This window comes from Convolutriloba macropyga, chromosome 6 (genome assembly GCF_964194025.1).
Source record: "Convolutriloba macropyga chromosome 6, txConMacr16.3, whole genome shotgun sequence".
Lineage (NCBI taxonomy): Eukaryota > Metazoa > Xenacoelomorpha > Acoela > Convolutidae > Convolutriloba > Convolutriloba macropyga.
This window is the reverse complement of record NC_134473.1, coordinates 35,789,128-35,810,301: the sequence shown is the minus strand read 5'-3', so window position 1 is coordinate 35,810,301 and position 21,174 is coordinate 35,789,128. Positions and strand designations below refer to the sequence as shown.

The 21,174-nt window shown below is 36.5% G+C and overlaps 3 protein-coding genes across 7 annotated transcripts in view; all 3 read left to right on the top strand.

Moving 5' to 3' along the window:
- The window catches only part of LOC142341643 (dihydropyrimidine dehydrogenase [NADP(+)]-like), an 82,494-nt gene extending 77,640 nt beyond the window's left edge, over positions 1-4,854 (top strand). The window contains exons 11-13 of the mRNA XM_075392755.1: positions 1,036-1,216; positions 1,618-1,756; positions 4,281-4,854. Of these exons, the coding sequence (XP_075248870.1) occupies positions 1,036-1,216; positions 1,618-1,756; positions 4,281-4,493 (533 nt within the window). The 3' untranslated portion in view covers positions 4,494-4,854. The remainder of the gene's footprint in view (positions 1-1,035; positions 1,217-1,617; positions 1,757-4,280) is intronic.
- A 5,343-nt stretch (positions 4,855-10,197) lies between these two features.
- LOC142341642 (uncharacterized) lies at positions 10,198-15,765 on the top strand. The gene is made up of 2 exons (XM_075392754.1): positions 10,198-12,583; positions 15,475-15,765. Exons 1-2 carry the CDS (start codon positions 10,207-10,209, stop codon positions 15,708-15,710), a joined length of 2,613 nt encoding a protein of 870 aa, XP_075248869.1. The 5' UTR covers positions 10,198-10,206; the 3' UTR covers positions 15,711-15,765.
- A 2,695-nt stretch (positions 15,766-18,460) lies between these two features.
- Positions 18,461-21,174, top strand: part of LOC142341640 (uncharacterized) — a 58,057-nt gene continuing 55,343 nt past the window's right edge. For 3 of the 5 annotated variants that reach the window (XM_075392750.1, XM_075392751.1, XM_075392749.1), the window contains exon 1: positions 18,461-19,459. In XM_075392750.1, the coding sequence (XP_075248865.1) occupies positions 18,896-19,459 (564 nt within the window). In that variant the 5' untranslated portion in view covers positions 18,461-18,895. The remainder of the gene's footprint in view (positions 19,460-21,174) is intronic. The other 2 variants (XM_075392753.1, XM_075392752.1) reach the window with 1 other exon arrangement.

The following is a 21,174-nucleotide window of genomic DNA, read 5'->3' as shown; positions in this document are numbered from 1 at the left end:
TGTGGGAGAGAGCGGGAAAAGTAGGTGTAAAGAATTGTTCGCTATGCTAGTGGAAGTTCTGATATCTTGTGGCTTTTCCAAAGAAGTTTTTTGTTTTCACTATCCCTTTTAGTCAAAGGTGTTTTCCAATTATCTAAACAAGTAAACATGCGCCTGGAAGCACTTGTGACCATCTGAAGAAAATATCAGCAATGTTTAGGGTGCTGCTTTTATGAAATGAAACTTGAAAGTTAGACAGGTTACTTTTTACTGAAATGATGCACATTTCTAGTTTTCAAACTTCTTCGATTTTTTTTATTGTTGTTCAGTTTTTCTCTAGTCTGCCGAGTATTGGGTGGGTGACTGGTTTAATAGATGATTATTTTAAAGCCTTTTTGGGAAAATTTCATTAGATTTATTTGCTGCAATTATTTCGATTTTGGCCTTCGTCACCTCTCACTTAGATGCTTTTGTCAGATGCTTTACTAGATTTTGTCAGAATCTTTTCCCATATTAAATTTCTTTTTGTTTTATAATGAAAATGACTAGTGGTATTGCGGTGTGAAATATTTTCACTCTAATTTTAAAATAGATAGAGACTCGAACAAAAATTTGTTCACATGCGACAATTTTACCTCAATTTTGTTTACTGTATGGTTTCAAAAGGCCATACATGTGTCATAATTATCCATAGTTCTTTTCTGAGTTCAACAAATGGTCTTTTAATGGTTTATATGATTTAAGCATATAGTCAACGGCGGCTATTTTTTGTTTCAATCTATGTTCTGCATCAATCAGTTCTTTTCAACAGCTATTTGGGAAATCTGTCGGGTATGATATGATTATCTTTTGATGTCGTCTAGTTCATTATTGCATGTCTACAATAACGGCTCTGCGGCCTTTGTTTTGAGGTTAAAGATGGGTGCCGACATGAAAAAATGCTAACTTTGTTGTGAGGCAATCAAAATTGACAACGCATTTCTAAGCTATATATTTCCAAGCATTGATTTGTTAAAATGTTTTCAAGAACTTTGTTCAAAACTGTTCTTGTTTAAGGGCTTCCTTCTTTTGGCACATACTTGATTGATAAGAAATTGAAGGAAGCACAATTGAGGAATCAACAGCTCAAGGAGAACGAAGGAAGTTTGAGCAACCGTCTTGAAGCTCCACTTAAAGTTACTGAGGTGCCCAAAGTGAACGACTTGATTGGCAAGGCTTTGGATAGAATTGGAAATTGGTTTGTAGCATTTTAATTTTGATAGGTTGCTGTTATAGGATGAAATGTGATAGCATAAACTAGTTACGTCTGTTTTTTTTTTGTTACACTCACTGGGAAAAGTAAACAGTCAAATCAATAGTATACGTGGAAAAATTCCTGCTTTCAGAAATGATTTTGTATGCATATTTCCATCCTTTCCTTCCATTTCTTATGAATATACGTATAATCACTAGCTTAAAGTTTCTTCCTTCATTACCCAAGGTCACAGCAATCAAAATTACATCAACTTTTACTCGTCAAGACCTGCTTCTCCTGCCTAAAATTAGCTAGAGACGCATCGTTTTGAACCCAGTAGTTCTAGTTCTTTTGGAAATGTGATGAGTTAGTGATATGCGAGTATGCTAGTTTTGTGTTTGTAGGTACGAGTTGAGTCAAGAGGAGCAAGTAGTAGCACTAATAGACGAGGACATGTGTATCAACTGTGGCAAATGTTACATGACATGCAATGATTCTGGATACCAGGCCATCACATTTGACCCCCTCACTCACTTGCCTAAGGTCACCACCTTCATCCATTATTCTGTTCAATTGATCTTGTAAAAAGTTTGTAGCAATTTTTGTAGTCGTGTGTTTTTCATGCAAAAAATTGTACTGGAACGTTTTAATTTCTCGAGTTTATTTCTACTACGCTTGAAGTTTTGATGCTTCTCTTATGCAGATTTTTAAACAGATGAAAAGGGCAACGAGAGTGCGTTTCTTTTTTAATAGCCGCAAAGCGATAGCTGAGGATATTATTGGCCTTCTCTTGGTTTTTTACAATTCAAAGAATTTGAATTGTATTGTGGCGCTGTCTTTTACTCGAAGAGGAGTATTGGTGGAGCGTTTTTTATCGATAACTTTTTGGAGTGTATTTAAAACAGGATGTAGAAGTCAATGCTGGACGTGAAATCTAAGTGTTTAGGTCAAACTTCTAAATGAATTGAAGAGCAGAAAGGAGAGAAGGTATTTTCAGTTCATGCTGCATTTTTGAGAGAGAGAGCGAGAAAAGTAGGCGTGAAAAACTTTTTGAAAAGAAGCGAAATTTTTTGATTAAGTGCGGCCTTTTCGAAGCAGTTTTTTTTTTAGTTTTTAATTTACTTTTTCGGGTAAAGTAGTTTTTCTAGACCTTTTTACTAAAAAGTGTTTGTTTGGAAGTTTTTTTTTGACCATCCGAATATTAAATTAGAGTTTTGTATGAAATCTTGAGTTATTTTGAGATTTCGCATGTTTGGCTGCGGTTTTTGTACTGTTTTTCAAGTTTTTAATGTCCAGGGGTTTTTGGGTGAAATGTGTATTCATGTTCGTTTTCATAACCTTTTATTTCTGTTATTTTCACTTGAAGATTGTTTCAATGGAAGAAAACAGTCTAAATTAATTTTTTTTCCATTTTTCTGTTTTCAAGTTTTTTTAATAATTACTGTTATTTCTGCCCCCTGAGAGTTTTTTTTTCAATTTCAATTCTTTAATTGGGTTGGTTTTAGGGTGTGTTAATGAGTGAAAACAGTTAAAGGTTTTATAGCACATTTGAAATAAGTTACTCAAATCTGCAGTTTGTTGCAGTTTTTACTTTTTTCTTGTCCCAAGTTTTTTAATGTGCATTTGGTGTGGCTGCCCAATGAATAAGTAGAAACTGCTTTTTTAAGTGTGTTGAAAACATTCGTTGAGGCTCTACAAGTTTTAAGGAATATTAAATTTTTTTAAAAATATTTTGTACTTTTTTAATTTGCTTGGGTTTTCTCGTTTATCGAGATGTACCATTTGTTATGTTTTTTTTAAATGTCTGACCCCGTCTTCTCAGCCAAATAAAATAGCGGCCCTTTTTTAAATCGTCCGATAAAAATTTGTTTCGCTTTACCTTAGTTCACAGCTTGTTCAACATTTTGCGTGACATCTTTTCGAATTCTCTGGGCTATTCTCATTCCTCTCTTTCCCTTCGAAATTTTTATGCATCAGTTTCTCAGGAAAACAATCGAGAATCAACAGAGTTAGTGTCGAAAGACCAAATTAAAGATAGAAGGGATAAACGCATAAAACCCAATAATAGATGTTCGTGAACTTTATTAAAATTATTATTGAATATCTCTAATGCTTATTAGTTTTGATACTAGCCTGCGAATCCCCTCATCAGGTAAAAGGAGCATGTCTATCGACGGATTGACATCAACATAATTCACATTTTAAAATATAATTTAATTTCCTCCATTTAATTTTAATGCGAATAGGTTTTATGGTAATCAATGGCGGGTTTTATTGAGCATAGATGGAGTACATACAATAATCTGTTATCGAAAATTGTTGATGGCATCGCAACTCGAAAAAAAATTGCCAGGAATATGTTTTTTTATCTGTTCACACATTTTCCTTGATTTTTGAAGTTAGAGTAGTGATTTTGGTCACGCCGAAAACAGGAAGTGGAGCGAAAAGGCGAGTGGTTTGCGTCGTAAAACTTTTTAACTAAAATTTTTTAGTAGAGTGAGAAAATGGTGTTTGAATAAATTTATCTTTCTCGCTAGTGGGTTTTTTGTTCATATGCAGCATTTTGACATAATTTTTATATTTTTTTTTTCCTTTTTTGATCTGATTTTTTTCTAATTGGTTTTTACAATCCATTTATGGTCCATTCCAGGTCTAGTTTTTTTGTTTATTCAATGAAACTTCTTTGAATTGTAGGTCAGGACTTTTCCTGCTTTGTTTTTTATTTGAATTTTTGGTCACGCGTACTTAACTGACTCTCAAAAATGACTTCCTCACTCTGAAATTGAGTTTTTTTACTATAATTCGAAGTGATAAGGTCAAACGAGTTTGTGTCACTCTAACTGAAGGGTATTTAAAGACAGCTTGTAGAATCAGCAATAAGTTGAACATGCTTAAAAAACAACAGCTCAGCTTTTCAAAAAAAGTTTTTTTGGTCTGTTTCTTTTACCATCTTTTTAAGACTGCGGATCTACGAAGCTGTTTCGTCATTAATTGGTTATACTTTACATAGCGAGCCAGTCTATTTCGTTGCTATTTTCGACGGTATGCCGGTTATGTGTTGCTTTAGGTGACTGATGACTGTACGGGCTGCACTCTGTGCGTGAGTGTGTGTCCCATTATCGACTGCATTAACATGGTTGACCGCAAAGGTCCCTACATCCCAAAGAGAGGCATACCAATCAAGGGTAGTGAGAATCACCATGTCGATATGAGTATCAATGGCTCCGTGGCAACTACAGTGCATCAAAACGGGGCGGTCAAATTAGCCGACTGTGAATAAGGAAATCTGAGACGAACTAAATTGCTAGGAATTGTCATCAGTATCTTGTTCTGGAGTTATACATTTTTTCGCGGTCAAATGACTTAGCACTCCTTATTTACTTCTATTCGATACGATTTTGATGCCGGGATGTTTACTGACGGCACCTCTCAAAACTAAGAATAGTTCTCGTAGATTTCAACATAATATATTGTAACACGGATAACAAATCCAAATTAAGTCTGACAGATTAGTATACAATAATGAAAACGATGTGCTTATATGTTACTTTGGCAAAGTTATCTCTAGTCTATTTTATTAAATCTAAATAAGTTAGATTAATGTTGATTTTCTATAATTGGAAAATATATTTTTATTTGAATGTTGTTATCGTGGTAGTATCTATAGTGGTCTTCATTTGTAGTCATTCGTGACGGGAAAGGAGTTGAGAAGCTATAATTTTTCATGTTTTGTTTTAACTCTTAGTAGCATGACGTTTATTTTTACCTCTTCATTGTTCTCAAACAAATTTTGAGGCAATTATTTGGGCCATGTTCGCTTTTTTCAAAGTGATTTTTCGCTCGATCGTTTTTCGTCGCAAAGAAGCTGCCAAAGACCGAGGGCATTAGGTCAACGGGCAGCTTTTTAAGAGATTGAAAAGTCTCATACAAAACCCAGACCGTCTGTAGTTTGATGGTAATTCGTCCGATGTTAGTCGGTTATGCGCAACGAAGCGATAACTAGAGTAGACACTTGTCTCTACCTGACCTTCGAAAAAGTTTCGTTTTCTCTGGTCGCGTTTTTGAGGTATCTCGATTTCTTATTTTCCAGCTTTCTACTTTTTAGTTACTACGTTTGCACAACCTCTTCAAAATTTTGATGGTTTTTAGATATTCTGCTCTCTTTCTTGTTATTTGTTTCTCTTTTATTTGCTTCATTCTTCTTCTGTGCTGTACTTCTCCACATTTTTGTTTCTATTTCTGTTTTCTTTTCTCTATATCACATCATTTCTTTCTAATTGCTCTCAAACGAAGTTTGTAACAATTATATTAGTCCCGTATGCAATTCGCCGAAATTGTTTTGAGGAGACATTTTTATGGTGTTTGGCATCAGCTGGCTACTACTGAGCAAACCGCTCTCCAGTTGTCTGAGATCAATTAGCCCAATGTTAGTCGGGCGTGTTTTGTTTGTTTGTTTTTTGTATCTGGTTTCTTCATACCATTTATTATTTTTCTGTTTCCTCTCAGTTCTGTGTTACTCTTTTTCTTAATGTCTTCGTACATGTTTTGTTTTTTAGTTTTTATCATTTAGATTGTATCATGTTATCGGTCCGTTTTCTCGTTTCATTGCCTTCTAATTAATTGCTCTCGAACGAAGTTTGAGGCTTTTATTGTGAATTGATGTGTTTCTTTGCAAAATAGTCGCTTGACCGTTTTTGAGCTTTTGTTCTAAAACATCATTTGACTTCCAAGTGACTTTTTCCACCATGCTCTTCATTTTTCAGTTATCTCAATTGCTCTCTCTCTCCCCGAAGTAAAGTTTGGTGCTAAATTCAAAGTGATTATTAGACAGGCAATTGAGGGGCCTGATAGATGAGTGATTGATGCTTCTGTTGAAAATTCTGTAGGTGGGGAGGGTTCGAATCCCTCCATGGTCGGAGTTGTTTTTCATCCATGAAAATATGTATCGGGGCTATAGCCTGTGAATATAATTGCCCCGCAGTTGTTTCTGTTGGCGGCAGTCGCCGTTCGTGTTGTCCTTTTTTTGCTCCCTGCCTTCTTACATCCTTGCCTTAATCTCTTTTGCCTGTTACTTTACCTCTATCTCTACCGCACTCTTGTCACTAATTAATAGCTTCTTTTTTTCGGTCTTTCTCTCCGCGCTCTCTTTTCTTCCCCTCTCCTCTAATTCAAATTTTCTGGCTATTTGTTTTTCATTCGTTGGTTTTTCTTAAAAGAAAGGTAAATCATGTTTTATTGAGTTCTTGGTACTGCTGGTATTTTGATGCTCTTTTTTATTTGGATTTTCTTTGACAAATTGGATTTTTGATTCTCAGCAATGGGACGCATCAGATAGACCCAAAGGAGCAAAAATTGATGCTGGATGCTGTTATATCTTTGGTCTCTAAAGAACAAAATCGGTGTAATATGTCTAATTGCTCGCGGACCAAGGTTGAGACAATAATTGTTAACGTTTTGGTCTTTTCAATGCAAAATTTTTGCTTGACTGTTATGATTTTTGGCGTGACTTTTCCGCAGTTGATTTTTTTTTGTTTTGCATGGTCTAAATTTTGTCTCGCATTCACAGGTATCAAGAGTTGATTTTCGGTGGCGGCAGCGTACTGCCAAAGGTTAAATGAAAAGTGCTACAAAACTTGGTTAATTTTTTACTTTAATTTTTTTTCGTGGTCATATTGGAATATATTGGTATATTGGTACATTTTATATATATATATATATATATATATATATATATATAAAATAAAATTCTCTCGTTTCATTTCTTTCGAATTAATTGCTCTCGAACGAAGGTTTGGTATATTGGTACATTTTATATATATATATATATATATATAATAAAATTCTCTCGTTTCATTTCTTCCAAATAATTGCTCCTCGAACGAAGGTCGAGGCATTTATTGTCAACTCCTGTGTTTATGCAAAATTGTCGCTTGACCGTTGTTGAGCTTTTGTTCTAAAACATTACTTGACTTCCAAGTGACTTTTCCTACCCTTTATTTCTGTTTGTTTTTTTTTAACATTTATTAAACTTTTTCTGTTTCCTTTTCTCTTAGTTCTGTGTTACTCTTTTTCTTAATGTCTTCGTACATGTTTTGTTTTTTAGTTTGTATGATTTAGATTGTATCATGTTATTGGTCCGTTTTCTCGTTTCATTGCCTTCTAATTAATTGCTCTCGAACGAAGTTTGAGGCTTTTATTGTGAATTGCTGTGTTTCTTTGCAAAATTGTCGCTTGACCGTTTTTGAGCTTTTGTTCTAAAACATCATTTGACTTCCAAGTGACTTTTTCCACCATGCTCCTCTTTTTTCAGTTATCTCAATTGATCTCTCTCTCTCCCTGAAGTAAAGTTTGGTGCTAAATTCAAAGTGATTATTAAACAGGCAATTTAGGGGCCTGATAGCTGAGTGATTGATGCTTCTGTTGAAAATTCTGTAGGTGGGGAGGGTTCGAATCCCTCCATGGTCGGAGTTGTTTTTCATCCATGAAAATATGTATCGGGGGTATAGCCTGTGAATATAATTGCCCCGCAGTTGTTTCTGTTGGCGGCAGTCATCGTTCGTGTTGTCCCTTTTTTGCTCCCTGCCTTCTTACATCCTTGCCTTAATCTCTTTTGCCTGTTACTTTACCTCTATCTCTACCGCACTCTTGTCACTAATTAATAGCTTCTTTTTTTTCGGTCTTTCTCTCCGCGCTCTCTTTTCTTTCCCTCTCCTCTAATTCAAATTTTTTTCTGGCGATTAGTTTTTCGTTCGTTTGTTTTTCTTAAAAGAAAGGTGAAACATGTATTTGAGCTCTTGGTACTGCTGGTATTTTGATGCTCTTTTTTATTTGGATTTTCTTTGACAAATCGGAGTTTTGGTTCTCAGCAATGGGACGCATCAGATAGACCCAAAGGAATAAAGTTGATGCTGGGGGCTGTTATATCTTTGCTCTCAAAAAGGAAAAATTCCGGTGTATTAAATCTGATTGCTCGCGGACCAAGGTTGAGGCAATAATTGTTAACGTGTTGGTCTTTTCGATGCAAAATTTTTGCTTGACTGTTTTGATTTTTCGAGTGACTTTTCGGCACTTGATTTTTTTTTGTTTTGCGTGGTCTAAATTTTGTCTCGCATTCACAAGAATCAAGAGTTGAACTCCGGTGGCGGCAGCTTACTACCAAGAGTCAAATGAAAAGTGCGACAAAACTTGGTAATTTTTTTACTTTAATTTTTATTCGTGGTTATATTGGTATTTAAAAACCACGTTGTTTGAAGCCTCCTGAAGTGAATTTAGTTATTCCACCGACTGAAGCAGTTTGCAATAGATTCGAGCTCCCAGTAGTCGTTGGGGAGCAATTCTTCCGACGTTAGTCGAGTATGTTTAGTTTTTTACCCTCCTCGACTGGGAATTGGGAAGTATAGAATGAAAAAATCATTGCCAAATACCAGAGGATTTTGCATGTATGAACACGTTTCTGCCACATACACGCATCACGGACAAAACACACACCCTTGCATACACATAGGCACGCAGATACACTTACCCACAATCTCTTTACTTTTTTCTTTGTCTGTCTGTCTTGCTGTTTGTCTTTTTCTCTTTTCATTGTGTCTCTGTACTCTCATCGCTCTACCTTCTACCGTCATTTTGTCCTTATTCGCCTTTTATTGCGTGTTTTTCGTACCCAATGTTTTCAGATATATATTAGTTTTTATGCGATCCTCTGCGTGTCGCTTGCTACTGTTCAACTTTTTATGAGTTTGCACGTTGGACTTATACATTGTATATCAATTGACACGTCTGACATCACTTTCTTCGCAATATTTACACTATGGAAGACTCAGGAATTTCAAAAGAGGAAAGTGAAAAGAAGCAGAATTCGCATAGACAATACCTTTTGAACAATTTGAAATGCTTAATGTTTTTTTTTCGGTTTTCTCATCCGCCATTATTTAGATGAATTGTTTTTATTTGCTCCCGGACGACGCTTTGAAACAATTACTTCATTTTTGAGTGATATCAATTGCTCTCACCTAGAAGTAAAGTTGTTAGTCGGTTTATGTTCTCCATTTCTTTGTTATTGTTTCCTTGTTTTCCCTGATCAAAAGTTATCCTTTATTGATATTCAGAGTTTTTCAGCTTTGACTATCCGAGATGGATGTCGTTTTTGTGAATTACAGCTATCAGCTGATACTAAGCAACTTTGAAAGATACTTATGTACAACATGCATGGCATTCCCAAGCCAGATTTATGTTAAAATTGTGCGAACTTATGCTTTCACGCAAATTTTTTAGTTCTCTTTTAGCTGATTCCAGCTTACAGTTACTTACAAACATGCTACTAGTTATTGAAAGCAACAAAAATTTTAACAGCCTTTTGGAAGTTGGCAAAATTTGAGGATGCTGCTGCTACTTTTGAAATATTTGCGGCTTTTCCCCCCAAGTCTAAGCATTATACTTTGGTTTCGGTTTTACAACTTTAGTATGAGTTTTTGTTGTTCAGTTTCACTGAAACGGCTGAAGAGGTATAGTTTCATGATTTGAAGGTGAAAGTTACTATGGTAAATGTGAAAGTTACTATGGTAAATGTGAAAGTTACTAGGGTAAATGTGAAAGTTACTATGGTAAATGTGAAAGTTACTAGGGTAAATGTGAAAGTTACTATGTTAAATGTGAAAGTTACTATGACAATGCTTGTATTTTGAGGGCTGAAAATTTTTTTGTAAATGTCATCTGCCTGATATATTGACGTTTACTTTCTTATCCCTGCGTACTTTAGTTCAATTGCTTCGATAAAACTTGTATGAAACCGAAAGTTTACATGACTCGCTTTCGAAGGTATCTGCACCGATAACTTAGTGTCCTAATAACTAAGCGCATAGTCACAGTGCCGGAATAGCATCTTACAGAGGAACTAAGCAAAAGCAGGAGAGTTGCCATAGATACGCTATACCTCGAAGGAAACTGTCAGTTATTTTACAATTAGAGAGTCACTATATCTTTTCAGGTTAACAATGTCCAATGATCCCTTAATGAGTTCTTCCCTCTCAGTTTGTTTGCCAATCTTCCCTTTGGAGAAACGTCAAATATCTCTCCCTAGCAACGGGTCAAAAAAGCCAGCATTGCATGCGGATTGGATGTGTAGCCTAAACTTTCTGACTTACTGCTCGCCTAATGCAAAAGAGATAGAGTTCATGGCTTCGGAGCAGTTTGGACAGAGGCTAGATTCCATGATTAGCGATGTTGAATCCCTGCTAAGACTACCACACCATAAATTCTGGTCTCAAGTTGTCTTTGATTCAACGTTCAAAGTTTTTCTCAAATCGTTCTTAACGAATTTTGCAAAATGTTGGGAGCAAGACACAGAAGTGAATGAAGAAGTTGCGAAAAAACAGACGGTTTTGAAGCAGAAAGTGTTCTTGGTTTGTCTAAGGCTTTCAACATATAAAGAGTCGAATGAAGGTTTTATGAGTCCTGAATATTTTGGAAGACTGCACTGCCAGTCGAAATGGTTTGACGCGATTGAAATGTCTAATTTTTGCAGTATATACTATCAGCAATCTCCATTGCTTTCCAAGTTATGTGAAAACATTATCAAGCAAAATGAATCAGATTTTCGAGCAAGATTTCAGATGTACTCAGAGGGAATTATTAAAACAATGAATTCCGTTAAGCGGGCATGTGGTTTGACTATCATTGACATGAGTGAACTATCTCTAGAGTTGAACCCGGCAGCTGGGCTTGATTTGTTCACCATTTACAAATTGTCAAGTTTGTGTCTTGATTTGACCTCCAACCTGTACGCATTTGCGGACTCAGTTCCTAAAGTTGTCGAGTTTCTGTTTTATGACCCGGGAAATATCCTGGATCGGTTGCTAGAGTTTGTGGAAAACGTTCTGAAGGCTTTGACATGGACGGTTCTGCAAGTTGAAGATGTCGAAATCAGATCAGGTTTAATGCAGAATTTGAAAATTTCAGCTTCTAATGTGATATCTCTAATAAAATTAGTGATTGAGAAATTTTTGTTGCCCAGTCTGACTAAAGATTCTTGGTTGGATTGTGTGGAATTTCTGACAAAACTTGTTGAGCAAAATTGGACTCGAAATTGTTTTGATATTGATACGACGCTTCATGACAGCATTGCACAATTAACTATTTTTTCATCTAAGAAAGAGAATAAAGGCAAGCTAGACATGTCAACTTTTATTGTGCTTGAGAACAAACTAAATGATGACTTGCCAGTGTTCCAAATGCCCTCTAGTCAAAGCGGAAGCGATCCACAAACATCTACCTCCTATAACGTTTCTGACATGTATGGGAGTGATAATAAAATGAAAGAAGCATTGTTACAAGTTAAAGAGATCATCAGCGATGTTGATGATCTAATTATCGAGTATTATCTGGAGAGAAGAAATTTATCAATTGACCTTACCATAAATGACCTTTTTGAGAACAACTGTAATTTACCAGAAGGTATCACTTTATCTGACTTGAGGAAGTCTAAGCAAGAAACCGAAGAAGGTTTGAAAGGCGATCGAAATAAGCCCGGAACAAAATCTAAAGCCGATTTCTCTTCCGATATGAAAAATGACATTGTTTCCAAGTACGGTTTTGTGAATGATTTCGACGCTGATACTGAATTCGAATCATATCAATCGACAAGCGCAAATGCGAGAAACGTTTTGATAGCTGATATTCGGGATGCAGAAAACGTGAATGAATTTGAATACGAAGACGAGTACGACGACACGTACGATAATTCCGTTCGAGTCGCCGACTCTTTTGAGAATCGTGAGATAGGGTTTCAAGTTCAAAACCCTAATTGGGGCACCAGTAGCTGGAAAACTGGAGTTGGAGCTAAAGTTGCTGATTGGCAAGTTGAAGATGATGAGAACGATGATGATGAAAATCAAGAGCAGCCGGAACCGAGTCAGGCAAATGGGTATCCGAATCAACCGAATCGGGCTGGAGCATTCCGTGGTAACAGTAATCAAAATTCTGACGGTCAAAAATTTGAGCCTTCTAAAAGTAGATCAAAATACGGCAGGAAATTTGAGCCACAGAGTGGTGTTGATTCTCAATCGCCGTCTCGTGAATCATTTGCTAATCAACCAAAGAGTAAGAAAAGTCATAGACATACTGGAGGCGGAATTTTAGACGATGAAGTGGGACAAAATGATGGTGGAGGCGGACGTGTCGAAAGACATCCACCTGAACATATAAATAACGAGAACAGAAACACTTCTGGGGGTGCTAGACCAAAGCAGAGAACTTCACAGGCCAATAGAGGATTCTATGATAGCAGTGGAGGTGGATCTTCTCATTGGGATTCGGGAAACAGAAAGGAGTTCCATCGGAATACAAAAGGAAGGAATGACAACCAAGATTCAGGTAGGGGCAGAGTTAACACTCTTGAGCGGAACACTGAGCTTCTGTGAGCAGTTTTAAGTTAATTTCCCTAAGTATAATGTGTCTTTATGTGTGCGCACGGATAAGAAAAATTGTGATATAGTTCTCATGCATTTTTAAATTGCTCTCAACCGAAGTTCGTAGCAATTCTTAGTTCTGATGTTTTTGGTACTACCAACTTTTCGTCTGATCGTTTTTTCGTGTGATGGTTTTTTCGTCTGATCGTTTTTTCGTCTGATCGTTTTTTCGTCTGATCGTTTTTTCGTCTGATCGTTTTTTCGTCTGATCGTTTTTTCGTCTGACCATTTAACTTTTTGACCTCAGAAACGGGATAAACAAGTAAAGCCCGTAGTGCATTAAGTTGCTGAGCAACGTTGCCTCTTACTAGTCTCTTAGTATGCGATTCTCAGAAACTGTTGAGGAGACAAATTCATGGTATGAATGGTGGTTCTGAAAAGTTTGAAATTGAACTTGACATTGGCCAATAATTTTTTGCTTTGGTTTTTGTTCTGTGATATCTGTTTTGTGATTAATTGTTCACTCCAATCGAGGAATTGAGCAGCACAGCTGTTTCGCTAATAAGATCGTATACAGCTCAGGTAGCCGTAGATAGCATGAATTTTTGCAAATTTCTGAGATGTAAAGGACTGGCTTTTGAAATTTGGTTTGTACTATCTGAAACAGTTTTGAAAAAAACTGCCCTATTTCCTGAGAATAGAATTTTCAGACTGTACTCTTATCCACAGGTTCTAACCGATTAGCTCAAGCTGTGTCCATAAGTGAAATGCATGAAACGTGTTGGTCTTGTTTACGAGTCGAAGAGGATTATTTATATTAGACAGGTTTTTTTCAGCTGATTTGTTCATTATCTCTTTCTTTTCAGAGATTTAACTGTGTTTGAACGTTGACTTCTGTTTTCTAACTTTGGACTTTAACAGAAGCCAAATTTGTTGTGTAAAGTAATTAGGATTTGCTGGTATTATTCATGGCGAAAAAGTCACTTCCAGAATTTGGATCCCATGAATGTCCCATGTAGCTGTCTAAACTACAGATCAATCACCTAACTATCAAGTCAATTGCCCCCATACCTTTAACCCACTATCTACCCCTCATCAACCCGTTGCACGTCCTTACCCCCCCCCCCCCACATACACACACGCCAACCCCCTATCCACCAATCCCCTACCCACCTACCCCCTAACCACCTACCTATCTGCCCGCTGTCTACACCTCGCCTACCTTTCCACTCCCCGTCACCCAACATACTTAGCCCACCTACCCACATTCTGAAATAACGGTTGATTGTTTCTAACTATATTGCTTTTTCCTTTTGTTTTTGATATTACTGAAATAGGTAAGGTCAGTTAAGGGTTTTTATTGCACGACTCTTCGTGTCGTTTTCGGCATCTACCAGTTTTTAATTTTCAAAAATTATTTTACTAGTTTTTATGCAAAATGCAAAATTTGTAATGACTTTTACGCCCTGTCTTTTTCGTTTTGCGTGATCTGATTTTGTCTCTCATTCACAAGTTTTGGCAGCTGAAGTCAAGTTTTGGCAGTTCACCATCAAAATTCAAATGAATGGTGCGCCAAAATTGGTGTCGTTTTTTCGCTTCAAATAATAGCTTAATAGTGGTATATAATGATATTCGCTTATAGTGGTATATAATAACCTCTGATGACTTCATTTGAAGCATCCTTAGTGAATTTAGTTACCCCCTCCCCGAATGAAGCAGGCTGCGGTAGATTCGAGCTCCCATTAGTATATTACTGTAGTTTTCATGCAAAATGCAAAATTTATACTGACTTTTACGCCCTTGATTTTTTTGTTTTGCGTGATCTGGTTTTGTCTCTCATTAACAAGTTTCGCCAGCGGAAGTCAAGTGTTGAGGTTTACTACTAAAATTCAAATGAAAAGTGCGCCGAAATTCGTGTCGTTTTTTGGCTTCTAATTTTGTTTGTGGTTATAGTGGTGCATAATAACCTCTGATGACTTCATTTGAAGCCTCCTTAGTGAATGTAGTTATCCCCCGAGTGAAGCAGGCTGCGGTAGATTCGAGCTCCCATTAGTCGTTCGAGAGATATTCTTCCAAAGTTAGTCTGCTAAATTTAATCAGATCTAATTTTACATTATCCTAAATTGCGCAATGACTGATAATTCTCTTTGATGGCTTTTTAAAATTTGATCTCTGATAACTTTTATTAGCCATAAGAAGGCCTTTGGATTCCGCCAGAGTTGAATGAATATTGTGTGGATGGAATGAATTTAGCCGATAGAAAACCTACATATTCCATCTGATCTTTTCTGTTAAATTAGTTTTCTCCGTTGAATTATTTTTGACAGCAGTTAATGTTCTATTGATGGTGCTATAATTCCCACAGATTCAGTAATTAGTAATTTCCACCAGAATTCAGAATTTTTTGTAATTTCGCACCCACTTTCAATTATGTTAGCATTGTAACTTCGATAATCCTCTAATGGCCTGTAATTTTTTTGTGCTATTTAAGACCGCTATTTTGAGTTTTCTGATCAAAGGAGGAGTTGCTAACATTAGAGCTCAACAAACTATTTTGTGTGATTGGATATTGTCTTGGCTCTTCAAGCGGCCAATAAGTCACACCTTTGAATGAACGGAAAATACAGAATAAATTTCGTCTGTTTGCGCTACACGAATGGAAGTTAAATGGAACTAATGATTAAGGTTGCTTATGATTATCCCCAATGTGCTTGGTGGATTGTTGAGGAAACCGAATTGACTAAACCTTCCAAAAAACCTTTTACATTTTTTTTAAAATTCACTAAATTGGTGTGAATTTATTAGCAAGTAGAAGAAACGAACGCTCTAAAACGATTGATTGATTGATGTTTTCAGGAAGGTCATTTGGCAACTCTGGGACTCAACCTCAACCGGCTGGTGGCAGCAGAGACGACGATTCGAGACCCTCGAATGATGAAAGCCCCAGAGGCAGTTTTAAGAAGCCTTTCGGCAGAGGTAGAGGTGCTGTGAAGAAAGACAGTGATCAACCACAGACTAAAACTCAAACGCCTCATAACAGAAAGGCAATGGCAGCTAAAAAGAACAATTTCGGTGCTCCTGGTTTTTATTAGCAGAGATCTAGTTGTGATTAAATGCGATTTATTGTAAATTAAATATTTATCAGCAGATTTTTTTATTAGCAAACCAAAATATCAAGCTAAGAGGATCTGTTTTTGTATGCCAAGCAAACATTTTCATTTCGATTGCATACTACATAAACCTGTAATAAAATGACTACGGGGCACCGAACCTATGAGAACATTTACCCATTTTGATAATGGGTTCCACCATCATCTTATAATACTTTGGTGCCTTCATCTGCATTCGAAAATTGTTGCCATATCATTTTTTGCGTAGTACGTAGTTTTGAAAACTGGAAATTACTTTCCCCTGTTTTCAACTTTGCAAAGTTCTACACTGACTATTTTTGCTGTTTCCGCCTGATTTAAGCGATTATGGTAATGATACGGAGTGAAAGCGGTACCCACTAAAATTCTGCCAGGCCACCTTCCACATGTGGTGAAAGTAAATGGAAATTGGTTTGAATTCACGAAGGCATGAAATAAAATTCGAAAGACTGGAAATCTTTTCAATAATGGCTTCCTCTTTGGTACTTAGTAGAGAATTGGCTCTCCTTCTGAACTGTATTCACAGTTATGTTACATAATACTCAAGAATTCCACATAAGCCTCTGATTCAGATTAGTTCTAATTGGTCAATAGAATGCTTACTTAATCTATTAAGCTATTTTGTTAAATTCTATTAAGCATATCGTTGGATTAGGGAAGGCGACTGTGGAAAACATCTAATAATTGTCTTAATTAGTGAGACAGGAGAAATATCCGCCAATTTGGAAACTCTGCCAGCGTTGCTTTAGAAAGTTGCCTGGTAAAGTTATACCGCATTTAAAATAGAATTAAAGTTGAAATTAAATAAGCCGACTGTACCCATTTTTTGGTTATTACAACAAATGCGAATACTAACTTCACATTAAGCGCGAATTCGGCCAGTAGAGAGTTTTGTCTAAGCTATTAGCATCGAGAAATCGCAAACGTGTGGGGATAATACCACGATCTTTCCACTAGCAAAACAGTTTTAATGGCCGACTTCATAATGATCTCAACCGGCCCAAAAATTGTTTTGAACAGCTCTCTAAGCATCCTACTGTTCAATTCAGAAAGTTTGAATTGGTCATGCCTTTTTGATGCCAATAGTACAGCAATTGGTGCTTCATGAAAAAATTGTGTTTACGTGAGCTTTCTGGGTTTTGGGCTTAATAGTTAGTTCAACGACGCGTTGAGTTTTGCCGTTAGAAAGTTTTCGAAGTAAGCTATCCCCACTCTTGATAGTATATTTCCTCATTCCCAAAAAGTGTCAGTGTTTACAGTTTTTTCACTCTTGTTTAGCAATATACAAGTGTTTAGCATTATAGTCAAACAATGGAAATGCAATTATTATTTTTTAAAGGCTAGAGGCAATGAAAATAAATTCAGTTTTAGGTCAAGTCCTCTAATGGCTCCTAACCCGATGGACAGCAGTAACATTTGAACTTTGTAAACGCCTCTGCCTCCTAGTTCCAATCTTCACTAAGTCTGGGACAATAAATAAGGTCCAGCAAAATTATTTTAATACAAAATATCGGTCGAGGGCAGTCTCTTCAATTGTTCTCAAACATTCAGTAATATTCAATGTCTAAAGGTCGTTATGAGAAGTTTTATTCTCATAACAGTACAACCACCCAATTCAAACAACAGAGCTCCCCAACCTACCTCCCCCCAATCTCGTCCCTAAAAAAGACCCAACCTGACCCCAGCCCCCACACACCAAGCATCCCCCATTACCTCCCGCCCGATCAACCAACTACCCCTCCCTCCCTAACCGTCGCTCAGCCCTAAACTGAAAATTTTGTCTGCATTTTTGTCAACACTTTCTATAGGTTGTTAGACAACTAATTTTTGTTCGTTAATTTTCAATGTTCATAATTCAGCCCCCCCCCCCCTGCTTCATACCCCAATCGCCACCCCTGCACATCGTAAGAGATGCTCCCTGCTCATCACCCCTGCACATCGCTCCCTGCTCCCGAGCCACCCGCCGCTCACCCACGCCCATTTCAATTAAGCTTAAGCTACTCGAGGCCCTCTTCATTACTTATAAATCGAGGCCTCTACTAGTCATTAGTTTTCAGCCCAGAACGGTCTCACTGACCCCTCTTATATTTTTCATTTTTCCGTGTTAGCCTCTGCGCAAAATAGTGTTTTTTTTTCTCTAAGTATGGCTTGTATAGGATAAGAAGGCTACGGATGCGCGGGGCACTTATTTTGCACCAATTTAGGGGTGCAAAAAACCAATGATAGGTAATCGTAATTTAGCGGAGGGAAGGGAGTGTGAAGAAGTTAGTCACTAATTAATTTGTCGTGTTCACTAACGCTAGAAACGTTCTTCAATTCATCGTAATCCGAAAATTGTAATCCGAATGCAGGTGTTCGTTTAATTTCAATTAGTTTCATGGGGTATTCCCCATTATAGCCCCCTCCCCCGAGCTTAGTGATCAGATAACCTATAGTCTCTCCCCCCCCCAAATCATGGTAAATATACCATAATGGGGCTATAATGGGAAAGACCCGTTTCACGATTAATTATCGGAACTTATTGTAGAATTAGGAAAATGGGATTGCAAGACGTTTTAAATGGAACATGGAATCTGTTATTACCGAAAAAAGAAAATAATTTTACAACTGCTACCTATTTTGCTGATGGCTGTTTTTCCATCTTTGTTCCTGTTATTTTTTATCTGATCACGTGCAAAATAACAGATGCATCCATTTAAGAATAAGAAATTAAATATCAAACGCACCTTCATACGCTTATAACTGCACAATATGTTAAGAATATATTTGAATGGTACGTTTTGGAGTTGTAATATCTATCTCACCTTTTTGTTTTATATTAAACACTGCTTCTATTGAAAAAAATCTGAATGCCTGTTTTGACTTAAATCATCGTAAAGAATATATGCTGTGAAAATGCATTCATGTACGTTTTTGTACAAAAATAAAATGTACTGCCAAAAGAGACTACCATTATTTGTTTTCAATGCGCCAGCTCAACGAATGCATTGTGTTTGTATTTTAAACCGCAATATGTGCAATTAAAAATTATTGTTAGTTAGTGGTAATAAATTGATTACGACGATAACTTTTAGGACAAAATAACTCTTATCAACAATTGTTGAAAAAGAGGCGTTTTTCTGTTTACTATGGATAGTTCTGACATATTACAAAGCCCTTTTACACCATTCTCAAGGGCTAATTACGCCCAGCAGACTTACCCAAACAGCAGTTTTCGTCACAACGGTATGACCGGGTCTCAGTTCCCGAACCCCCCGAGGACAGCCGGGTTAAAGTTCCGCAGGCGTACCGAATCTATAAATTGGCGACTTCTAGCTGGAGTTGATATTGATCGAGTTACTGAGGAAACTGATTTTGGATGTTTGCAACAGAATTTACTTCATGTTACATTTTGCAATATCGATTCTGAAGTTGATTGGCGATATGGGGTTGATCAGAATTTAGTAAAACTTTTCAAACTGTCACAGTTGATATCCGAATACCTTTTACACTCGCAAGAGTACCTGACAGAAACGATCAACTTCTTGGAGATAAAGAACAGAAAGTTGCAGCAGTTGAATTCAACGTTAAGCTCCAAAAGTGAGAAACAAGATACTGAAATAGTTGAGATGAAGAAAGAGAGCAAGAAAAAGAAGCAACTCATCAAAGAACTGCAGGCTAAAGTAGCTGCTGGCGCTCAGCAATACTTCCCCGTAAGTATTCTCTCCAAAACTGCCCTGCCTGAACAAAGTTTTGAATTCAGAAGCTGGTGTGAACACTTTAGGTATCAACAATTCTTTGATCATTGGGAAAAAATCTGATTATGCGTTACTAACCAACAGCCATCGCACAATTGTCTCAAATTTTGCTGAACTTCTTAGAAGTTATAATTCGATCTTGTGTAATTGATCATCAATATGAACATCTAGCACAAAAGTATAAATATACAAAACCGTATTGCTTACCACTTAGGCGGGACAAGGAAAAAAACGGGGTAAAAGAATAAGGCCAGTTAATGGAGATGCCAAATGTTGGAATACAAGGTAAGTTTAAACACAATCAAAAACAAAGTTAAACTAGGATCTGTTAAGTATCAAAATATTTCCAAAAAGAACAAATGGTGACAAACAAATTCCGGCAAAATAGTTTTCAAAAAATGTATGCTGCCTGCGATATCAATGGAATTTAATTCTTTAAAACATACAATTTGCACCAGTTAGTAAAAAAAGTAAAAAAAATTAGCAAAAACTGCTTACAACAAATACGTGCTAAAATAGAAGAGCTCTAGTATGTTTTGACAGTTGTCCTGCCTTTGTCTTTCCGATCAATAGAAACTTCGTTAGAAGTAGCTGAAGACATATTATCAGCTGAAACCCTTGTTTTTAATTCTATAAACTAGTGTAATAATGGTATTGTAAAGCATAATAAGGGGCCCAAAGCAACAATTTTACTTTACCTTAATTTTTTAAGATTTGTTCAAACAGAACTTTATAAATAGCTAGCAGCCATCGTTAAGTGAAAGTAGTCAAATAGAAGTTATGCATGATCCTGAGGTATCTCAAGCAATGTTAACAGCAACATTGAAAAACCAAACAGATTTAAAATTTAGCACAGTAATTGAAGGGAAATGAATCCCTATTTCTTGCAAGCCCAGAATTTTTGCCATTTTTTATTTTGATGTTAAACCAATTTCTGTATGAGATCTTTTCCGTTTGTGTCCCCACAAACACCAGCTTAGTGGGTGCATACTATTTCCACCCTGAAGCCCAGGTGCCATATTTATTCGTAATTATTTAAATGTGATGGCATATGCTCTGTAATGGGTGTTTATTATCTCAAATTGATCATTGAAGCTATGTTCATGGCATTATCTTTTTCAACTTTTTACTAACTGAGTATCATTGCGGGCCATAATACCTTAAAAATAATGAATTATTGTAAAACGCAAAAAGTATTCAAGATAACATTAACACTTAATGCTTTCTTTGTAGTTTTGGTAAACTTATATATTTGAATTGGAAAACTAGTATTAGAAATACTAATACATGCTTAGTGGAGAGGAACAACAGACAATCTTTAGCTGGAAACATTTTCTGGTTATCTATCATTATTATTTCAGTAGCAAATTAGGCGAGGCCTTAAATATATGCGAACTAAAAATGCTGAACATCCGATAAATTGATCTTGAATATGAAAAACGTGATACAATTTTGGACAAAATTGTATCACGTGATACATTTTTCGGATCTATTCTGTTTCGCCCCCCATCTTAGTAAGCAAAAATTGTTTATGACCCCCAGACTCACGTGCTATTTTCTTACATATTGACGTGCTATATAAGAACATATAATTTGTAACTGGGGGTCATAAAAAGTATGGGGGGCGAAACAGAATAGATCCCAATTTTCGACAAAATTGCTCAAAACTT

Coding starts and splice junctions, on each gene's coding strand:
- LOC142341642 (XM_075392754.1), top strand. CDS start 10,207: ATGTCCAATGATCCCTTAATGAGTTCTTCCCTCTCAGTTTGTTTGCCA. Junction 12,584..15,474: donor GAATGACAACCAAGATTCAG/GTAGGGGCAGAG, acceptor TGATGTTTTCAG/GAAGGTCATTTGGCAACTCT.